At 41.1% G+C, this 19,875-nt stretch overlaps 1 protein-coding gene across 1 annotated transcript; it reads right to left on the reverse strand.

The window, feature by feature from the left end:
• Nucleotides 1–797: 797 nt before the first annotated feature.
• CTSC (cathepsin C) lies at nucleotides 798–19,342 on the reverse strand. Its single transcript, XM_084533523.1, has 7 exons — nucleotides 19,104–19,342; nucleotides 17,575–17,720; nucleotides 7,801–7,967; nucleotides 7,198–7,353; nucleotides 5,493–5,608; nucleotides 2,674–2,805; nucleotides 798–1,963 (listed from the first exon to the last, which is right to left on the reverse strand). The coding sequence occupies exons 1-7, from the start codon at nucleotides 19,264–19,266 to the stop codon at nucleotides 1,461–1,463; spliced, it is 1,383 nt and encodes a 460-aa protein (XP_084389649.1). The 5' UTR covers nucleotides 19,267–19,342; the 3' UTR covers nucleotides 798–1,460.
• Nucleotides 19,343–19,875: the final 533 nt, after the last annotated feature.

A 19,875-nucleotide genomic window follows, 5' to 3' on the forward strand; every position in this document is an offset into this window, starting at 1 on the left:
AACAAGAACTATTCTTGAGACTCTTGTTAACATGGTTGGATACTTTTTGTCAGGGAGGTTCAAAAAGAGCAGCCAAAACCACAAAGCCATACTTCCCCTGACCCTCAGTAAAAGCAAGTTTGAGTCAAGCAGTTCTTGAAGTAAAAAAAGAGTTTTCCCACTTAAGTTAAATGAAACATTTTGATTACAAACAGACAACCATTTATAAACATTTATAAAGATCCCCATGCCCTTAAAAAAAAGGGGGGTGGGGGGGAAGGATGTATTTTCTATATATATAAAATACTGGTTTGGTCATTAGTTGTAGCAGATTACCAAAGTTATTTTCTACTCAAGAAACAAGGTCTCCTCACCTGTAAGCCACTCATACCTACTGATGGGAACAGCAATGACCAGTACTGCAGTAACTAAGTACTGTTGCTAAGTTTCATCTAGAAAGAAATGGCTCATTCCAAGTGTTGCAACCCCCCTCCTCAGTGCCACTCTTCTACCCTGTATATTTAAAGTTAATAAGGCAGAGATGAACAGAGATTACTGGGGAACTAGCCAGTTTACTGAATAAGTTGTCCCTTATCCACAGCAAGGACTACCATGCTCCTGGACAGTCTTGCTTGGTATTGCCAACCTTGTGTTGCTGAGAACCTTGGTCTCACTTGTATGATTTTTAGTTCATCTTTCCTCTCATCCTCCTTCCCTATCAGTTTACAACCTGGTAAAGGACCAAGTTCTTGACAAGTTCAAAACTTAAGATAGGTCACAGAAATAAAGAACTAACTAATTCCACAAGTACAAACTCCTAAAGGAATGGGGTGTTTTTTATTGAACTCTGAGATGATCAATTGCAAAGCACAGCAATAAAATCTAGAACTGGAACATTTAGTAACATCCCAAAACATAGAATTGATTTTTGTCATAAGGATTTAACTTGCAGCTTTTGCAGGACACTTAAAGCTTTAAAATTTCCTTTTAATCAATGAAATTGCCCACTCTCTCCCCAGTGCGCACTTAAGTTCTAAATTGCAGTGACTTCATGATTTCTGAGAAATAAGGCACTACAATGTCCTTTCAGGGTAGCTGCATATTATCATAGCAGTTGCTTCCTTCTGAAATCTGGAGTGCAAGATTGTCCATGGAAGAAAATGCAAGTGGTGACTGAAATAAAAAAAAAGTTTATCTAATGACAAATAACCATCACCACTGTTACCAAAATGGCAACTGCATTCTAGATGATCTACTGTCAGATTCCAGAGAGGAAGCCTACAGTACATAGAACAGCTTACAGTATTCTTACTCTCACCCAGGGAAACTGTCTTCTCTGTTCTGGAAAATTTTATTAAAGCTTTCCTGTTTAAGCTAGGGTACATATTTCAATCATAGTCTCTTAAAAAAAACACAATGGTATGTTCTTATGGCTGGGGATTTGCTTCTCAGACAAAGGCACTAGACAAACACTTGTGCATTTATAGTTTTGGGATAGGAGTTGCAGCCACTGCAATACTTTCAATTGCACATTCATCTGTGCCACGGCGGATTCTGAAGTAACCATCTTCTCCCCATGAGGTGCCCCAACTGTTCTTGACAATCCAGAACTTCTCACCACTTCTTGGGTCTTTACCATAGCCCACCAGCAAGACAGCATGATTAGTCAGTTCGAAAGGGTTGAAGTCATCCTTCAGCCCAGTGTGATGGTAGATTCCCTCTTTATAAAGCATGAAATCATCATAAACTTCAAAGGCAACAGCCATTGGCCCACCCAGAACAAGCTCAAGTTTCATCAGGGCTTCATTACAGCCTCCATAGAAACCACCAACATAGTGGTACTCAGAAGTGTAGTAGTGGTAACAGCTACGCTTGAACAGGCATGGAGAATCTTGAGCTGTGTAAGGGAAGCAGTCCTCTTCCACCACACCGAAGTCTTGGACATATTTCCCAGCAATGAGGTATGGGAAACCACCATCACAACCTAAACAAAAAATATATGGTTAATTCCCTTCAAGAGTTATTTGATGTAGGAGAATTTCCTACTCAAATCTTGAAACACAGATTACAGTATTGAACACAAGCTGCAGTGACTCTGATAATCCTAGTATTCCAATTAGATATAGCTATCTTTCTAAAACACACAAAATAAAATTCAGAGCACATTGGAGCTGTTCAGGGAACACAAATGCATGAACCACCTCCTCATCCATTTGCTCCTGACACCCCATCAGGAACAGCAGTTAGTTACATGCTGTAAAAAAGTTGTCATATACTGGGTACCATTCTTCCTTTGGAAATTTGAAGCCTTAGTCATTGCTTTTGCTTATCTCCCCCTGCCCATATGTTCCTTCTCTCTGAATATGCTTTTAGGATACTTGGTTCCTCTTTCTAGGCATGCCTTGTAACCTAGATATGTTTTCAGCCCTGTTCCTTCAATCTCTGTTCTCCATCTCTCAGGCAGAGCTACTTAAAATCCAGTAACGTCCTTAGTGAGGGGCCATGAACTCTTGGTTCAATGCCACCTCTTTGCAAGGTGGGCTGGCAACTCTGGAATATTTACCACTTTCAAAACAAGTACAATAATATAGCCTGCCAGGTGACTTGGTTCACAGAAAGGTGTGGAAATTATGCATATACTTCTGCAGTGTCATTATTATTGAAAGTTAACTTCATACGCACTAGTGTACTTACCTTGAGAATACTGGCTGCAAGACACAACCTGCTGGGGACTAAAGATTGGTTTCTGAGTGTTATTTGTGAGGATACGTATTCTTGCTTCCAGCATGCCCATGGAGGCAAACGCATAACAGCTACCACATGAGGCTGAGGAGAGAAATAGAAAAAAAAACAAAACCTGAAGAGCAGACAGTAACATAAACAAAGTAAGTCACCTGCATTCAGGTACTGCTATTACTGGAGTGCACTGAGAAGAGTCAAAATCTGCAAGACCATCTTAGAGTAATTAGAAGTTCAACACTGATAGCACGAGAACTTTAAATATACATCTAGCTATTAAGCATGTGAGCAGTTCTGTTCAAAACACTTTTAGCAACTTTTTAAGCAACACCGAGTTTATTCGAGAATAAGAGACGATATATTGCTCCTGAGTACTTTCCAGCAGTATCATTTAACATCCATGCTATTCACACAGAATGCAGCTACAGAGACCATGTTACAGCAGAGAAGGCTCACAACCTGCTGCCTCAGACTATAACCCTTTATGTTGCACATTTGCTAAGGGACACTGAACTATTTTAAGCGAATACTGATAAGCTGAAATTTAGAACTATCCATGTATTTAATGTTGTAACTTTCTGTTAAAAGTATTCCACCTCTAGAACTACCCATAAAATAACTCACTTTGGAGAGTCTACTGGTATAAACACTGGGTTTGATATAATGGATTCATCCCATTCCCCTTACTTTCCAAGGACATCTAATTGTACGCTGGCTTTTCAGAGGTACTTAAATCTCCCTTCTGTTGCCTGGCAAAGAGCTAAGTCTCCCTACCTTTGAATCAAAATTTAGTATTGCTTCTAGTTTTAGGCCTCTTCACTCCCTAGAAACTTTCTGTAACACATTAAAAGCCTTTGGAAGTAGAAGAACAACCATCACAGGGAAGGACAATTACTTGGATGAGGTCCTATTTTATCTACTGATTGTCACCAAGGTGCCCGATTTCCTTTTGTTTTCTGACAGTAGGAAAGTCAAGTACTGCAGAGCTATGAAAAGGAGGGAGGCACGAGGAACAAAACAAAATACTTTTTCCTGAACTGTGTAGGTGTGTAAAAGCACAGTTATTACAAAAGCAAGACTTTGAAATTGTACCTTCATTCAGGTAGATGCGTCTCTGAGGAAAAGGGGCAAAAATCAGCCTGAACAAGAATGCTTTTTGCCCAGCGGGGCTAACTGAAACAGTGAAAGGTGCCTCCCACTCATTGTACAGTCAGAGCATACAAGATGTGCTGTGCTTCAAAAAGCTGCTGTATTTTTGGTGTACTTTGCACACCAAATGCAGTCATTTCAACCTGGAAGTCTGTAGGGGCAGTTACTTTTTTTTTTTTTTTTTAAACCTGTTACCACAGGGGTATTTGTGAGGCTCTTAATGTGAAAACTATCACTATCTAAAACTAACACTATTAGAGTCAACACAGTTGCAAGAGTAGCTCCTTTACTGAGACTTTCTAGAAATTCTCTTCCAGAGTTAACTAAAGCTTCAGCCAAATCAGATTCCATTAACTCAACATGAAGGGTTGTTAAATGATGAGGGGTAAAAAGGGCACCCAGTGAAAAATCAGTTGATCCATATACTTTGATCTGAAAAAAAAAAAAGAAAAGCTTACAGAAACTCATAGGAATTGGAACTCTAAAGCTAACATTTCCCTCCTCTCCCCCTAGTAAATCTGATAAACAATGACAGGGCTGTCTTCTAGAAGACAAGTTTCTTGGCTGAAAAAGGCCATTAATGCTCTATAAGCAACCTGACTCAGATCAGCTTTGACTATATAGTAGGGATGCTACCATCTTAGGAATAAGTATTACAATATGAGACAACTCTAGTTCCACAAAGCCTGCCATGTCTTGCAGTATTACACAAAGAATGCACAAGCTTTTCTATGCTTTTGCTACCAGGAAACTAGCTGGCAGAATTTGGCAGAAAACTAAACCATAAACCAATGACCAGTAATTTAAGTAGCATTAGCATGGTGGCAAGAAATATATTCTGTTCCCCTAAAAGTTGTAACTGGATAGCTACCAGCATATGCAAATTTGTTTGTAAATATAGGAAAGGGACATATTAACTTAGTCCACATCTGCTTTCCAGTATATAGGTATCTAATTAAGAGGTAGAACAGTTATCTTGCATCACAATGCTGTAAAACTACTGCCTATAGAGTAGAAGAACACCATTTTGGTATGTTTAACACTTGTTTTTCCACAGGTATTATGTATCTATCAGCATACATATTTTTCACAACAACCAACAGCTCTTCTTGCAACTAGCCATTTAAGCAACTCCTAAAGTTAGGAAAGTGATACAATTTGGGAGTAGCATAAACAATTTTCATGGATTTATTCATTAAAGCTGTGTGCTAATTTGCCATCAGCAGGAATTAAGTAAATAATTAAACATAGATCAGTTCTTTCAGCATGCAAAAAGCCATGATTGTGACTATCTGGACAAGTCTTGACAACTGTCTTTATGCAGAGCACTGTGGTTGCTGGCTTTCACTCCAGCCAAAGACCCTGCTGTTTGTATAACAGCACTGCCACCACTAGCACCTTCTATTTTGCATTTTCGCCAAGTGTTGCCAGCCAGCACACCACCCAGTTTCCACAAGTTATTCATAGTAAAGATACCATCTATCAACTACAGGACACTAAAAAAGTGGGATAAGATCTTGCTAACAGCAGGATACAGAGTTCTAAGGAGTATCTAAGTATCTCAGTGTATCTAAGGAACTCTAGAGCATTTCATCCAGAGGTTTTTTTTTTTGTTTTTTTTTTACCTTGATTCCGAACAGGGCTGACATAATTGACACCATTCACATTTCTCCAGTCCCAGGATTCTGGTAAGCCTGAAACTTTTTTCAGTAACTCAGGTGTTAGAGGTGCTGGCTTTGGTCTAAAAAATAAGAAAAAAAATATACTTCTGAGTAACATATCACAGTAGGTAAGGAAATGATCATGTAACATTGTTGCCATCTTCCAGCTTCAGCTGGTTGCTTAGTTTCATACTAAGTGATTTGAAATAGTCTCCATCAAGGCTGAGTGGGCGTCAATCTCAAAAGGTTAGTTTCAGCAGGATGCAAGACCTACTCAAATCCCTCCCAGAGTGAACTGTATTATGAAGCATCTACAAGCTGGTTAGGTCAAATACTTTTGAACTAGTCAGAAGTGCCAAGGTAACTCTCAGCAACAGTAGCAATGTAGTTCTGCAACAGCTATGTGATCTCTCTTCTACAACCAGGTATGCAGAATCTCTATCTGCAGAGGGCACCTCGCCTCAGCAGCATGCATTGACAGCAAGTACAGACTGTTTAATTGCAGACACTATGTCATGGCTTATATCAACACTTCAAAAATTGCAGTCCCACTTGCCCAAGAGACTTCCCTGGAGCAAGTTTTTACTGTGACTATTAAAGCAGCACTAAGTGCTTCTTGTCCTCATTTACCACTTGCAGCCAAGTGATGCTCATGTACCAGCAAGCCAAGAGCTTCCTGCATGCAGCATTCACAACCTGATGCTCGTCCCATAACTTGTGCATCAAGTGTCATTCACAAACACCAGGCACTGGAGTCTGTTCTGAAAGCATTAGCATGAAAAAACACTGTCATAGGACTGCACGGTGCAGTTTCCAAAGAGGTTTTTGTATTTAACACCACCTACAAGGAAACATCTGTCTACAAATGACATCATGATCATCTTCACAATCCTCCCATGCAAGTCAATTACAGTATTGTATGACTTTCTTCCAAAAAGATACAATTGACACAGCTTGGAAGAATCAGCAGCATTCTACCCATAGCAGTGGGAAATATGAAAATATAAAGGTAAAATAGCCAAAGGGAAACTCTGAATCAAAGACCTCTAGTTCTCACATTAAAGAATTATAAGAAGGAGAACCATGCATCCACTCTTATTGCAACTCTGTCATGTGACCTGCAAGACCTTAAACATACTCACAAGGCTACTTCATTCTACTTCACTACACTCCCAGCAGGGAGTACCCTGGCTGCTGGCAAGGCAAGTTGCCAAAGTAACCAAGAACTTCCTTCAGAAAAGCTTCATTATTTGTGTTTAGTAACAGAATCCTGCTTTTTAATTGCAATTATGAACTAGGAGGACCAGGAAGACTGTCATGTACAGTCTCGAGTCTATGGCAAACTACTGATGGGTAGACAGGTGTGTGAGATTGCACCTAACACTGTCCCCACTTCTTTGTGGGTATGAACACACTAGAAAGTTACTGGGCAAGATTAAAGGGTGGGTAACCCCATTTGTCACAACTGCTTTACACAACAATTGTTAAGAATATTCATTCAAATGGTGAAATATGTTAGAACTCTACGAAAGTGAGATGAAGGGCTTGAAACATTAAACATCTAAACTACAAGCCAAAACCCAGCTAGGAAAGGTCAAGATAAATAAATACAAGCAGATTTTTGGCAGCAGTGGATGTAGCCTTATGAGAAAGCAAAAGGCTGCAGTACCTTGAAGTCCTGGAATAGAGACCCCCAGCTCTCCTAGTTAGCTCTTCCAGGGCAAAATTCTCATACTCCTTGTATCTTGTTGCTCTCCAGGACTTCTGTTGAGTATTGATAGCATTTACAAAGTCAAAGTTGTGCACATAGCGTCTGCTTGAAAGTCTGCAAACAAGAAATGAAATAGCGTGATAAGAAAGCGACAGCGATTGAAATGTAAAAACATTCTCCAAACTAAATATGGAGAAGGCTCTAATTCTGGAATAGTCTTCTGCTATGTATTAATAAGGAGCTATGCAATCATTGGATCAAAGCAAGGTTTCTGTAATTTAAGAGCCTATAACTGGCAGGATACAACCATCTCTTTTAGACATGCCAGTTTTGTAATTGGGCTTCAACTGTAACTGCAGGAAAACACAGACTGAAGGAGCATCTGTGTGATATGACTGGCACAGCCTCCCCTGTCTTTGTACATTCAAGGTTTATTCCAACATTATCACTGGCATTAATTTCATCCCCAGCCACAGAACTGATCCATATGGTTTCTGCTGAAACCTGAAGCACAGTTACCAAATGTTTTATCCAGTGAAAGGTCACTTATCTGTTGCTTACCTTCCTTGGGGTTTCTGGAGAGGTAGCTGGTTTACATGAATATCTGAGGGAGATGAAGAAATCTTCTGTCCACTGAAGCAAGCCCAGTTGTGGCCAAGTACATCATGTACCCAGCCTGGTAGAGTCTCATTACAGTAGCTGGTTACCTTCTGGCCTTCCTTTTTATACTGTAATGTGAAGAGGTTATGTTGTGTTAAATACTTGCACTTGCTAGCATACCAGTAGCCCCTACCCACCCAGCTGCTTTCTGTTCTGTTTCAGAGGAAGTGGCCAAACATTCTAGATCAACCTACATCATGTTTGATTTCAAAAGAAAGCATCAGGAGAACATCAGGTAAATGAGAGAAAACAGTTTTATCAACTTGCTAAAGGACTGTGACTTGCACCTTTAACAACATACCACGTATCAGTACTTGTATCAAATAATGCATAGTAATTCTTTGGGTTGAACAGCTAATTTTGTAGATAAAGTGTAATAGACATCTTAACATTTATCATTCTGTTCAAGGCCCCTGTGGATTCTTGCACCACATCCCTATCTAGTCAAAAGTAACCATAGACTGCTGCAAATGTTTGAAGAAACTAAAAGGATGATCCATTGAGTGCAACTCAGTAGGAATTGGGGGGGGGGAGGGGAGTAGGAGAGCATTACTAAAGCATCAAGTAACAAGTCCATGGGTCTTCATTCCACCACGGAAGAATAATAATACATGAATCTATTCAGTGAAGTACATCTGCATACGACACCTACAACTAACATGCTACCCCGCTGCATGAAAAAGTTTACTAAATTACCAATTCTTTCTTAGCAGAATGCCTTTTTAGGGAGATGAAGGGTGGGGATGGGGAATCTTTTAAGGTTCATCCTTCATGGCGCAAGTCTGTTTAGTATTAAGTTACACAGGAACTTGGAAATTCATACTACAAAACCTTTACCTTTGCTTTTCTAATCATAGATTACTTCAATGAAATCCAGGTTTCCTAATCCAAGGAGTCTTCATTAAATCCCATCCTGTTCAAGTTTCATATGTACATATGACATATGGATTTGGAGATATATTTCAACAAAATGCTGATCAGCCTCTTCAGTGAAAAAGATGGTGGCTTACAGCAATGGAAGCGCCTCAAGACAGACCACAGAGCAAGTTTGTGAGTATGACGGTTTGACAGGAAAATTGAAGGAGAAGACAATGAAATAATTAAGTCTATCAATCAGAAGAGTATAACTAAAGGTTTTAATCCTCTGACTGTTTTAGAACAACGGGAGTTTACTTTGTCCCCAGTTTGGAAGTTGCAGAGGCTTCACATCTAAATCCATGCTTGTCTAGCAAAACAAGCATGTTTGTTGATCAGGCACTAAAAGGATAAACTGTTATTTTGTTCTGTTGATCACATCTTACTGTGAAGAAAGATTTCACAGTATCAGGCAGAAGTACACTTGGCCAAATACAAGGGCAAGGTCCAGAGATAACTTTTGAGAAATACCCTCTTCACAACAGCATTACTGAAACATACATACACAAACAAAAAGTTACTGGCTTTGCATCAATAAGTTACCATGAAAGCACTGTATTTGGCTCTACACAATAGTGTAAATGAATACCTACTCGCCCTTCTTAAGAGCTGCCTGATTTTACAGAAGGATTGAGGTTGGAAGGGACCTCTGGAGATCATCTAGTCCAACCCACTTCTTGCCAAACAGGGTGACCTAACACACCTAGATTTAAACAAGACTATACACAACCATTCTTGATGATCACTGGCCTTGAAGCTGAATACTTGAAAAATACTCAAGGAACAGGCCTGCTTTTGATACCATTCAGATGCAGACCCTGTCTAGCATGAAGAATTATATTAATTCATAACAAGCAGCACAGATTTAGGACTTATTCACACTGAGAAAAAAAGGTAATGAGTTATCAGCCAAATCGCAAATTGAAACTACAACTTGCCTTGTTTGTCCATTGTTCAACAACATTTGCCATTAAACAGCATTTGTGCTTAATTCCTAGAACCAGCTAATTCCCAAATGAGCCGTGTGTTTTAAGAGCCAAACAGATTTCAAAGTCATTGCTGCCATAACAATGACAACAACTGCTTACTCCTAAAGGGTACACAATTAAATCAGTATTTCATTGGTAACCACATGTAGGATTTCATACCCAGATCAGACAAGAGCTCTGACAAGGTTAGATTTAGCAAATCTGGAAGTACCAGTTTTAGAGGATCTGCTTTAAGTATGCCTGCTCAAAGCACAGGCAGACAGGGGCATGACCAACTTCAGCAGTGTTAATTCAGTCAGTACCACCAGCTACACAATCACCAACTCGGCTGCACATAAATTATGGCGCTGAACTACCGAAGCTGCTGGCAGACCACCACACCTGCAGAACTCCCAGCAGAACAGCATGCTTCAGAGGATAACAGCCATGCAGCAGTGACCACCAGCAATTGCTGGACTACTACTGCACTACTGCATCCACTTTCTCTGCTGTCTTACAAACATGGTTTCCCCTTTTTTGTTAAAAAAAAAAAAAAAAAAAAAAAAAAGGACCACTGCAGCCATGCTATGTGATAGTTTCATAAGCCAATGCTCATTTTTGCAGCTTCAAGTACACTCAATCCAACATAATCTGACCGTTTCAGAACAAATCCTGTAGAAAAGTCAAACAAACTACACTCACAGTTCAAATTCTAAGACTTGAAAACATGAAACTTGAATTCCATTTCAAATACTTATTTTTTCTAGTGAGACATCTCACATGACTTCATTTAATGCCAGAAGTTAGCTAAACAATTCCAATCCTAACCTTAGAATATTTCATGTGCCTGAACTTCAAGGCTTGCTATTAGATACCTGAACCCAGGTAAACTTTCCGGTATTTTATTGGTCTTGATTGCATAGGTCATCACAACATAATCTAAATGTAATTCTAGTGTTGGTAAAATTAACTGTTTAAAGTTTTAAGTTTTAAATCTCCCTAACAGGAAAGAAAGGACAGAGATCTTGCTGGATACAGCATTGCAACATACACAGGCTGCCATCCCCTCCTCTTAAATCTGTTGTTCACAATTTAAGCAATGTTCAGGCAAAAAGCCAACTCAAGTTCTAGGAAGCAGAATTACCCCATACACTAATAATTTGGGGAAGATTTACCCCTTGTTTCTCATCAAATTTACAAGTGCAGCTATGTATTTTAATACAGGAAGTACATTCTAAACTAGAACGGGATTGCAGATACCCTACTCTACAAGCACAGAAAGTGAGACTATCAGAACAAAACACTATCTTGCAAGCAAACACAAACTACATGCTTTTTTTTTTCCTCCAAAGAACATGCATTATGCAGTTTAGGAATCTATGCTTTCACTTTTACACTTCAGGGAAACAGCAGGAATCACATTGCTAGCTATGTGAGTCCAACTAAGATTGTTAGAAATCAATATTCAATTGATTTACAGAATTAAATAGCATTACCAACTCTAGCATGTACATTTCAGCAATATCAAAAAAAAACCACCTGCTGGCCCCTTCTCTGTTGATGCAGCCCAGGATGCAGTTGGCCTTTTGGTCTGCAAGTGCACACACTGCTGGCTCATGTTGAACCTTTTATCTACCAGAACCCCCAAGTCCTTCTACGCAGTGCTGCACTCAGTGAGTTCTTCGCTCAGGGCATACTCACGTCTGGGGTTGCCCCAGCCCAGGTGCAGGTGCAGCACCTTGCACTTGGTCTTGTTGAAGCTCATGTGGTTCACACATGCCCGCTTCTCCAGCCTGTCCAGGTCCCTTTGGATGGCATCCATTCCTTCTGTTGTACTGACTGCACCACTCAGCTTGATGTCATCTGCAAACTAGCAGAGGGTGCACTCGATCCCATCTCCTGTGTCACTGATGAAGCTATTGAAAAGCACCAGTCCCTGGACAGACCCCTGAGGGACACCACTCGTCACCAACCTCCACCTGGACACGAAACCATTGACTACTGCTCACTGGGTGCAGCCATCGAGCCAATTGCTTATCCACCGGATGGTCTACCCTTCAAATCCGTAATACCGCTTAACTTAAGGGATAAACCTAGATTTTTACAAGACTCTCTCTCCAAAGCAGTAGCCTCTTTCAGCATTTATTAGACATCAAATGATTGAAACAAATAGGCCTCGATCTTCCTTTCAGACTCACTCTAGCTTTTTATACTATTCCACTGCTGTTGCTATTGGTATCACTTGAAAAACACTTTACAGCCTGGTATATTGTGTAGCCATACAGAGAGTCCTTATATTATCCAGCAGAAGCACATGCTAAGGCTTCTGCCAGGCGTCAGCACACTTACTTCCCATCCAAGTTCAGCATGTGTGCTGTTTCAGCAGCACACATTAAATAAGTGTGCAATCCCATAAACAAACAAGTTGTGTGCTGCAAACACCAAGCAGAATATCCATGACTTGTGACAAGCACAATGCACAAATCCAGTAAGAAACTGCATTTAACTTGGCAAGTCTAGATAGACAAGCCTATGCAAAAGTATATAAGTACAATAGTGCTAGTCCTTATTTACTTATTCTATTAAAGCAATCTGCGGAAAACAAATGCATTGGTGAGCTCACCCAATCCACTCCTTTTGTGTTGAAAGTCATTTGCCCATAGTCTCCAGGTGAAAGAACAAATAGCTTGTAAAGTCTGTGAGGTCCTACAAAAATTTGAGTATGTGGCTGTTTAGTAAGTCACAAGAACAAAAGACTATTAAAAAAAAAAAAAAACACTAACTGAAGTGTGCATTATCAAACAGGCTGTATCCATGTAGTGCAGTAGCTCTGCTAAGGCCACAGTTTAGACAAGCCCACAGTATTCCTTTTAGTTATTAAAAGTTTGATTCTTTAACATTAAGCAAAAATACACTGCAAGTTCAGATAGTACTTAATTGAACCTCTATGGTTGAGAGGCATAAAGTACTGTATTGGCTGAAATACAACTCAGCATTTAGCCCAGCATCTCTGTCCTCTGCTCAATGGCAGAGTATGAAGAAAGTGCTAAAGCATCATAGTAGAGTCAGGATACTTTCTGTTCTGTTGCAATTGGGTTTTCAGCCACATAATTTAACTTCAGCGCAGCAAACTGAGCTTAAAATTTATGAGCAAACTTTAAAACAATGACAGAAAACAATGGGTTTCCTGACAACCCCAAACCCACAGCCACAAAAGGAGATGTGCAAACTCTGTGTTATGGCTGCTCTGTAAGCATTTTCAGAAGAGCAGAAGTCTTAAGGGATGGTATGAGACCAGCCTTGGAATTTTATTTTCTGTATTATCACATTATAACAATATTAAAAAAAAAACAAAAAAAAACAACATTTTAGAAGTGGGAAATAGTCTAAATTATTGAAATGCTAGGATAAACTATGTTTCTCTTCCAAAGTGACTCATAAATAAGATCTTTCTTTTGGAAATCAAAATCAAACTGTTCATGAACCAAAAAGGCCAATCCAGAATCTGTAACTCCAGAGCAGTGAGTAAATTGGAAAGTTATTTCAGAATAAAACTAAGTCATTTTATCAAGTAGTAAAAACCAATATGCAATTACTCTGCATTAGACATAACAATTCTGTATCTTCCTGCTATAAAGCAAGAGTGCTGGCAGACTGATAATTCTTCCTTTCCATGAACTCCAAAGGGACTGCATCTAATGACTTACCACATTCTAAATAGTAATCAAGGCTACGCAATATTCTAAGAAATGGCTTTCATGCTTTCCTCTTGCTCCACTGCTCCATTTCCAGGTAGGAAGGCCATCTCTAGCTTTCTAGTTCACCCCATTTTACTCCAAGGACTGCTAGATTATGACCAACACAAAGCAAGTGAAGTCTGCTACGATTAAGTTATTACGGGTGCAAATGGTAGGGTTATTTTAAACAATAAGCAATCATTCTTCAAAAAAAAAAAAAAAAACAACTTCTAAGTGTGCTCTGAACTGGGTATTTTATCTTCCCCTAGAAGTTTTATAGGAGACAGCAATGGAATCAATCCTAGAAGAGTGTAAATTGCATTTGAGGAAAGAAACCATTTTCAGTTTTTATCAAGACTAGATATTTTGTATTTCTATTTCATGTGTAATGCAACATTTACTGGGTTAAAAAAAAAATCAACACGTCATAAGGTCAGGCGGTTTGTAAGGAACCATTTCTACTCTAGTGACCACTGACAATTGTGAAATAAGTTCGGTGATGATCAGTATTACAAATTCTTGCCCAAAGTCAACTAGCTGTCTGAAGGGAAAAAAAATGCATTTATTACGTGCTGCTATATTTCCTCATACTCCTTTAGCCACTGTACTTCCATTTTGGTAATCTGTGGTTTCTTTTACAGCAATAACATGAACGAAAGATTATAGAGGGTAAATTACTTAGGCTGTAATCCTCTCTGTAATTTTTAAGGAAAGAAGTCTTCAAATTAAGCATGTCTAGCTGATGGAATCCCTACCACTAAACAATGGGACAAACAAGCTTCCTATTTCTCAATATCAAAAGCAACTGCAAAACTAACACTGAACCGTTTTACTTACGAAAGACTAAGACAGATTCACATTCGTGAAATGCAAGGTAACGTGCATTACTAATACTCAGGCATGTATTTCACTCTGGTTTTGAATAACAAGTTGGATCTTAAGATGTCCTGAAGTTCCTTTCAGACCATATTATTCTATGACAACCAAGTCATAGAATCACAGAATACCCTGGTTTGGAAGGGACCCACAAGGATCATCAAGTCCAACTCATATCTCCACAGGGTAACCTAAGAGTTGGACAGCATCAAGGAGCATTGTTCAAACACTTGTTGAACATTGACAGGCTTGGGACCACGACCACTTCCTTAGGGAGCTTGTTCTGGTGCCCAACCACAACCTCAGTAAAAAACTTATTCCTAATAACCAATCTGAACATCCCTTGACACAACTTCATGCCATTCCCTTGTGTCCCATTGCCTGGTCACCAGAGAGAAGAGATCATTACCTCTCTTCTCTGCTTCCCTTCAAGAGGAAGCTGTAGACAGCAATGAGGTCACTTCTCAGTCTGTTCTAAGCTGAGCAAATCAAGTATCCTCAGCCACTCTTCAGTCATGTCTCCGAGAATTTTCATAATCCCTTTTGCACCCTTTTTGGGGCATTCTACTATTTTTGATATATTGCTTAACAGAATTTATCAGAGTACTTCCTTTTCATAAATGCTGATTTAGTATCTTCCTTGGCACTTATTGGTCACTTGACTTAGATCTCATCTTCCGAGAAGATATTTCACAAGTGAAAAGTAACAGTAAATAAAGCCTTCAGAGACTCTAAAGTGCCTTCAAGTTGGTGCCTAGTTTTCTGATCAGGCCACTGTTTCTGTGATTAAACAAATCACATTAAAGGACTAGTTTGATAATCAACACCTCCTCAACTGCTCACCCTACTGACATGTGAAACAACTGCATTTCAGTGTAAGGTATCAGCCTCAGGATTTCCACCTGTCAGTTGAACTGCCTCGCCTAAGATGATGTAGTTTAGTGGGTAATATTGATGGTAGAGGGGACAGTTGGACTAGATGATCTTGGGGGTCTTTTCCAACCTTAATTATGATTTTATGAGCCCGCCAAGGACAGCAATGATTGCTGAATTCTAGCTGCTGGAGATGTTCATGAATTCAAGCTTCATATGGTAATACTACAACATTCAGCAGTCCACTACCCTCATAGAGGCAGCAATTCCTGTAACTTTCGAGGTGGGCACTCTCCCACTGTAGGAAAGCTTGCAGAGTGTCCCTGTCCGATAAGTTTCAAAGGCAAATCTGTTCAATTAGAGTACTCTTCACTGTCTGTAGTTTTTGTTGTATCATCTGCCAAACCGGGGCATACGTATCATGGTAGATTAGTGTCACTATCTCGATTATATCTACAGATGAGAGAAAGTCAATCGGGTATTTCTCTCTCAAACTTTGCTCTTGCTCAAATATAAGACCCTGTCTTAAAACAGTAATACCTCTGGATAAAGGCTACATTTCTTTTAAAGTGCAAAAAACACCACTGACAGTCTTAAAACAACAACCTACACTGTTTTTTCTTTTTAACTTAAGTGGACTCCAATAGACACGGAGGAAGCTACAGTTCATTTAGAGCTTCATTGAGCTTTACCTTACTGAATAGAAATGACTATGTCTCCCTGGAAGAAAAGATCACTCACTTTTCTTAGTATCTGAAAGCAATGACATGAAAATAGCTGCTGTGAAATAAACTATCTACAATAGCTCCCAGAAAGCCAATTTAAAACAAAAGTCATTTCTTTGCCTTCCTTACAACTAGCCAAGGTTCAGAGATTTTATGCTTGGACAAGGCCTGGGTGTTTACTATCAATTCATCTGAAACCAAACACAGGATCACACCTTCTAAAATAACCAAGGAACATATTCACTACTCCTGAGGGCTGCACTCAGTGTCTGAGCAGTCCTGCTGCACAGAACATGTGTCTCTCAAGTATCCAAGTTATCATGCAGATTGTTTCAAGCCACCCTCCAGATTCATAATGCCATTCCTCAGCTGACCAGCAGAGTGCTCCTTAGGAAGTGGGCCTTCGCTGGTCTATCCCCTGACTACTAGTCGTTTCCAGCTTGATCTGAAGTCATTAACAGGGACTGGAGAATACAGTATTACTAAGAATAAAAAAGTTCTAGGGGGTAGGAAGGTTCCTTGAAGATTTAAGGCTTACTCTGACCTAAGAATTACAGCTCCTAGAAATCCTCCAAAGTGGAGGACAGGTGTCCTGGTTTAAGTTAGGACAGTGTTAATTTTCTTTCTAGTAGCTGGTAGAATGCTATATTTTGGCTTAGGATGAGTGCTGATAACACGCCAATGTTTTAATTGTTGCAGAGCAGTGCTTACACCAAGCCAAGGACATCTCAGCTTCTTGCTCTGTCCTGCCAACAGGCAGGCTGGGGGTGCAGCAAGAGCTGGGAGGGGACAGACCCAGGACAGCTGACCCAAACTAGCCAAAGGGGTATTCCATCCCATCTGGGGTCATGCTGAACAATATATAGGGGTGGCTAGCCGGGGGTGGGGGGCCAGACTGCTCAGGGTTAGGCTGGGCATCGGTCAGCGGGTGGTGAGCAATTGCATTGTGCATCACTTGTTGTGTGCACATTATTATTAGTAGTACTATTATCATCATTATTGTTATTATTATTTTCCTGTCTTAATAAACTGTCTTTATCTCAACTCATGGGCTTCACTTTCCCATTTCTCTCCCCCATCCCAGAGAGGGAGGGGGGAGGGTGAGTGAACGGCTGTGTGGTGTTTAGCTGCCGGCGGGGTTAAACCACAACAGATGACCTTTCTACAGTGCGGAGGGTACATTTCATAAGTTTGAGAACATCTTTAAGGAAACATAAAAGCAATTATGTTTGGTATTTCATTTGTATGCAAGCTGTCAGGAAGAAAACTGAAAAGGCTATTCTTCCCAGTCTATTGGGAGAGTTAGCTTCACGAAGGTCTTCAGTTGAAGCAAGCATACCCAGAATCAGAAGCTGCAGCATTGTTACCAGATTTTTCAAATACCTCTTCTACCCTTTTCTCCCTACCCAGCCACCAACAAACATTTTTGGCTGTTTTCTTACATTAAGAACAATCACTTGTCTGGTTATCCAGGCAAAGAGAAAGAAGTGTTCTCACTTCTCTACTGTGGCGCTCAGAAACTAAACAGAAAAACAAGATCTTTTAGCAACAGTCACTGATGCAGACCACAAGTTAACTCACCTTAAAAAATGCAAACCACTTGTAGTTGTTTAGCACAATTTCAAAGCCTTGATTGTAAATCAAAGTGAAGAAACCATAATTGCCCAAACTATCCTGAGCCACATCTAACTTCTGAAGATTCACAAGCACTGTTTTTTCCACAGGCCCTGCGAGAAAGAAAGAAAATCATTGCAAAAATTACAATTAAAATACGAACTAGTAAAGAGCATCTTTTTTTTTTTTTTTTTCCAAAATACACTTGCTGCATAAAGCCTCCTGCAAAAAGGCATCAAGCAAACACACCTTAGGGACCTCACTTACCCATCACCATGAACATGTTCATTCTGCAATGCTAGACAGTATTTGCACACTTAATTACTAACAGCAGCAGTACCAAACAGCTGTTTCAGGAAAGCATCAGCTTATTTAAATGTAACTTGATGCACTGCTACATAGGATTTGTATGCTCTGTCACTCAAGACAGTGTGTCTGCAGTGACAAATCTTCCTCTTAAACATGTGGTTTCAGTTATCAGCCACCACACTACCTCACAGCACTACTACAAACCCTGCCATGTCCAGCTTTACCTCTCATATTCTCACCTGACACTTGCCTGATGGGATCAAACTAATACAGACAGTTTAGATGCAATGCATTAACACTACTTTTAAAATAATACTGTAAAATAATAATCAAGTAATAACTCCTCACTACTATTATGCTCCCAAGAGAAATGCTGTTTTTACTTCTCCTGCTGTTACCAGACTCAAGCTTTTACACCTGGGTGCCTCCTGGGACACCAGTGTAGCCCAGGAGCAACACCACACTTTGCCACTTAAGAGCCACTTTGTTAAGAGCCACTTTCAGGAGAGGCTGAGCCGAGAGGAAAGACATCTGGAGCTGTGAAGGAGGAAGCAAACCAGCATGAGGCAGCAGAAAAACAGAAAGGTCTAGGTGAATCCAAATCAAAAATATACAAGAAAGATAATAACACAAGAATAAATCAAAACAAACAACAACAAAAAGGGGAGTGCTTTAACAGGGCTGCCCACAGTGGTCACCCTGAGCTAGACAGGATAATTTTCACACAGTTTAATTCAGATCAGCCACTTTTTGCCTTAGGCCCAGCTGTCAAGAGGTCAGCACCAACCTCTGCACGCTGCTTCAGGCTCTGGCAAAACCAGCAGCATGTGGGGGCCCCACTACCACCAAAGCGGGTATTATAAACCAAAAGCCTTAAATAACACACTACTAATGAGCTTCTGCTGGCAACCAAGTGTCAAGAGCTATAAGGTATAGCCCCAGATTTAAAAAAAAAAAAAAAAAAAAAAAAAGTAAACAAGCCGCCTGCAAACAAGCACACCGGAGAGGCAGGCACCCACTTCCTCACCGCCAGTTTCGCTTTTCAGGCCTGGCGGCGTGGAAGCTTTCGGAGACCCCTCCACAGAGCTTTAGGGGACCCCGACCCACACCCGGGGACCCCCCACACCCACACACAGATCCACCCAGGCGGGGAAAAGGGGAACGGGACGGGGCCGCCGCGCTCTCACCCGCCTGGGAGCAGTTGCCGTGCCGGCCGCCCCCCCGCCAGACACGGAGCTGCCAGGCGCCCAGCAGGTCGGCGAAGGAGCAGTTGGCCGGGGTGTCGGCCACCAGCTCGGCGGGCAACGCCGCCAGCACCATGGCCGCTGCCCACAGCGCCCACCCTGCCATGGCGCCGCGCCCTCCGCTGCCTGCTGCAGCCGCCCTTAAAATGGACGCGGGAGCCGCGGCCTCCCCGCCCCACCGCTTCCCCGGGCCCGCCCCGGAGCGGCCCCGGTCGTGCTACGCTGAGGGGCCGGGCTTCGGAGCCTGCCCTACCGCTCTGAGGGGCTTTCTGAGGGTGTGTGGCACCCCGTGAAGGGAGATACTGTCCACAAAGAGTGACCTTGTCGCCAAAGGGTGTCCTTCTCAAAGGATGTCTTCCTGATCAAAAGGTGTCTCCAACCCCTCAAAATGACCTGTCCAAAGGGAGTCCTCCTCCCCAAAGAGTGTCCTGCCCAAAGGACAGCCTCCCCTGCAAACGACACCTTCCTCACCAAAAGGCATTGCCCACACAAATGGAATCATAGAATCATTAGGTTTGGAAGAGACCTCCAAGATCATCTGGTCCAAACATCCCCCTACCACCAGTATCACCCAGTAAACCATGTCCGTAAGCACCATGTCCAACCTTTCCCTAAACACCACCAGGGATGGTGACTCCACCACTTCCCTGGGCAACCCATTCCAATGCCATTCTCTCCTAAATAGAGTCCCCCTAACCAAAGGGCATCCTCATCC

The sequence above is a fragment of the Aythya ferina genome, assembly GCF_964211825.1.
Source record: "Aythya ferina genome assembly, chromosome: 1".
NCBI classification, from domain to species: Eukaryota; Metazoa; Chordata; class Aves; order Anseriformes; family Anatidae; genus Aythya; species Aythya ferina.